Here is a 3,297-nt window from a genome sequence, read left to right as displayed (position 1 = left end):
TGCATATCTGCGCCTAACAAATGTGGTACTACGCACGACTGAAATTTTACGTTTATAATCGTAGCAACAGACCTCAGATGAGCCCAGACACTCTGCGGCTCTTGTTTTGGTATGCCAGTATGGCCTTTTACTGCGACAACTGACAATTGTAACCTGGGTTATCGAATGTGCGGTAGGCTATGTTACAACGATATCATGAACATATCCATCGAATAAATATTGTATAGAATTGTTCATGAATATTTTTAAACACAACTGTTAGAATTCAGTCAGCAATGCTATATGCAGGCGCAAAATGACTAAGGACCCGCTCTTAGTGCCTATGTACAATAATAGAGTTATCTGCGCTTTCCTGCTCATATAAAATCACATTAATTTCCCACTTTACAGACTGCGAGGCAGCCTGAACGCATGCATTGTCACAACAAGATGTCGAGTGAAAAACGTGTGGGCGATGCATGTGTGAATACACTTCTATCATACTTGAAATGAGTTTTATGATACGTTTTGTTTAAATTCCCCAAAAGACGCGAACCTGATTAGCGTGTTATTTGCTAGCAATTTGGTTGGTATTATTATAAATCATTACAATCTATTGTATCAATGCCATGTTCTGAACAAAGATACAGTAAAAGAAATCTAATTGTAAGACCAGCAGTCCTATTTTAAGTGAAGCCTGTGCCCTATTAATGATTATTACGTCTGTTTTTCTAACCTGATTTATTTACTCCTACATGATACACTACACCGGTATTTTCTGAACACTTGCACACTGTACACACAGTGCATGTAAGTTACGTGAAAGCATGCTAGCACCACTGACATGCTATTATACACTTAAATGTAGTAGCTCAACCATTACTCCCCCATTAAACCATGCTTAAAAACTATTACGTAGCTATGATTCTGCATTTCACCCATTAAAATGCAACCTATATAATTCAGATATACTTATATGCCTATGACCACTATAGTCAGAAATCAAACAGTAATGGAATGGTAAACTCACATTGGCACGATCTGAAAAATGGTACTGAGCTTTCCGCATCAGTTTCTAAACGTTCTGTAAATTATCATCAAATACCAAAGTTCTGTAACCTTTCCGATGGCCAAACTTTCTTCGAAGCTGCTCTATTATATATACATACACACACACACACACACATGCTCTAGATTCCATGCCGAGTTGTGACAATTAGCAAATATTTACACGCACTTCTTAACAGGATCCACCACTTCACTTCCCTCACTCTATGACGTTGAATTTTGCGAGCTCCGACTTGAGGTTCTGCAGCTGTCTCTCCAGACGCGATGACTTGTTCGTGGCATACCAGCCTTCAACCTCCTGCAAATACGAAAGTATGACGTCGTGTGAAGCACGTTACGATAACGTGTGTCCTTCTCTCCCAACAATCCCATCCAAAAAATTTTCTGAGATGGCGGCCATTAGATTCGGGGACTCTGGAGTGTCTCCACAGCAAGGCTCTTAAGGCGATCGTAACTATTCTTAACCTTAATATTGCTGTATAAACCAGAGTGTGGATACCAAAATCTAGAACGGTCTTGGCAATTTCACTGGGCTCACTGTGTAGGTAACTGAATGTTACTCGACTGCAGACTGTACACTACTCTGATTGCACATACCTGCAGAATCCGGTCTTTCTTCAGCCTGAAGTGTGTCTTGATAACTTCCTCAAAGCCAGGACTAGGGTTGCTCATCTGATGGACCATTGCCCATTTAACTGTGTTTATTTGCACCTCTGTAAGAAGAAACACCCTAGATTATATGCCATGCAAAATGAAAATATATGTATGTAATGTATTTATAGAAAATTAATGAATTTAAGACGACTATTATCTGAATGATACACCAATAAAACTACACGTTGTTCAGAAATGTTTCATCACGTTCATTTTGTGAGCTCTGACAGACCCAAAACATCTTTCTGTGTCATCCAAAAAACCCTCACACATTATAGCGTTATATAGTCTAAGGGTTTTCATACCTTTTCTAACTTCTCATGTTATAAAAGTAATAATGTGATCACTCATACAGTGGAAGTTACATGAGTATAAATGATATTGGCTTGCTCATTACAAAAGTATACCGCGTTCTGGTTAAGCGCAGTGAAATTTAATAGCAGTGAAATTTTGTTACTCTGTTCCCATTGTAAAAACAACTCCATAGATTCATAGATACGATCCTCACTGAAAAGCTAGCCCATTGCGACATTACATTTCTCACTTAGTGTGGTACAGTTCCTGCCACACGTTAGTGTCGGTCTCACTGCAACCTCAGTAATACTGACCATGGTTGTATTCGGCGCTGTGTTTTCGGCCTGCCTCAGAACCAATCTCCTGCTCGTAGCCTGGCTCATTGAAGAACGGCTCAGCCACAAATATCATCGACTGGATTGAGATCAGAACCTGCAGCAGTAAATACTGGGTTTCTCTCCAGTCTTCAGTATAGTCAGTCGCGCACACCCACAGTGGCTTGCCCCGCATGCAGCGTTTCAGGTTTCAGCATACAGACCTCGGAGCCGGCGTAGCAAGAGTCGACATATAATCACACGGCGCGTGAATGTCTTAAAGTTATGCAATATCGAGCAAGCGCCTATATTCTTGTGAGGGTTGGATGTATAAACCACAGTCTAGTCTTCTTTCAAACAATGTGATCACGTTGACACTATCTATGGTGGAAAGCTAAAGGGGTGTGGACTATAACCATACAGCTTAATTTATGGCAATCAAGTATACAGCCAACATGATTACTGTTTTGGAAATCAGGTTTAGAAAAATAAGGAATCGCATGCGACTATACTCAAATCCTATGTGCCAAGTTTTACTAAATATTACCCCAACTTTACTACATATAGATAGTAGTTATTATTGTAACGAACGAAGTTCGTGGGGATACTATGGGTTTGGCATCGTCGCGCCGCCGCCGCCGCCCCCGCCGCCGCCGCAGAGATTTCTTTGTGAATGCTCTACCGGCTGCAGTTCTTCTCGGATCATCTTCAAATTTCGCATGAAGGTGCGTTATCGTAAAGCGAAGACGCCAATCGTTTTTGGTGTGGGCGGAGTCATCGTTGCCATGGTAACAACATTTTTTGTCGAAATATTCTAGAACCTGTAACTTCTGCACTTTTTATCCGATTGTCATGAAATTTATATTTGTATTAAAATTTATATTTAAAGGAACAGTAGCCTCTAGGTTCTAGGGTTATTTTCAGCTAATTTAGGTTATAATTGCGCTACATAAAAGGTTTCATGGTTCAATCACCATTAGAAATATTT

The 3,297-nt window shown here is 40.2% G+C and overlaps 1 protein-coding gene and 1 long non-coding RNA gene across 2 annotated transcripts in view; one reads left to right on the top strand and one right to left on the bottom strand.

Annotated features, from left to right (window-relative positions):
• Positions 1 to 3,297, bottom strand: part of LOC106808921 (baculoviral IAP repeat-containing protein 6-like) — a gene marked incomplete in the record, with an annotated part of 38,836 nt that overhangs the window by 11,431 nt on the left and 24,108 nt on the right. The window contains 3 exon segments of the mRNA XM_014811840.1: positions 1,217 to 1,345; positions 1,645 to 1,760; positions 2,310 to 2,427. Of these exon segments, the coding sequence (XP_014667326.1) occupies positions 1,247 to 1,345; positions 1,645 to 1,760; positions 2,310 to 2,427 (333 nt within the window).
• LOC106808927 overlaps positions 1 to 3,297 on the top strand; it is a 12,815-nt gene that overhangs the window by 2,579 nt on the left and 6,939 nt on the right. The window contains exon 2 of the long non-coding RNA XR_001393824.1: positions 3,208 to 3,214. This is a non-coding gene — a long non-coding RNA (uncharacterized LOC106808927). The remainder of the gene's footprint in view (positions 1 to 3,207; positions 3,215 to 3,297) is intronic.

Source organism: Priapulus caudatus, unplaced genomic scaffold, assembly GCF_000485595.1.
Source record: "Priapulus caudatus unplaced genomic scaffold, Priapulus_caudatus-5.0.1 Scaffold314, whole genome shotgun sequence".
In the NCBI taxonomy this organism is placed as follows: Eukaryota; Metazoa; Priapulida; class Priapulimorpha; order Priapulimorphida; family Priapulidae; genus Priapulus; species Priapulus caudatus.
Note: the sequence above shows the minus strand (reverse complement) of the source record. Positions and strands in the feature narration are given on the sequence as shown.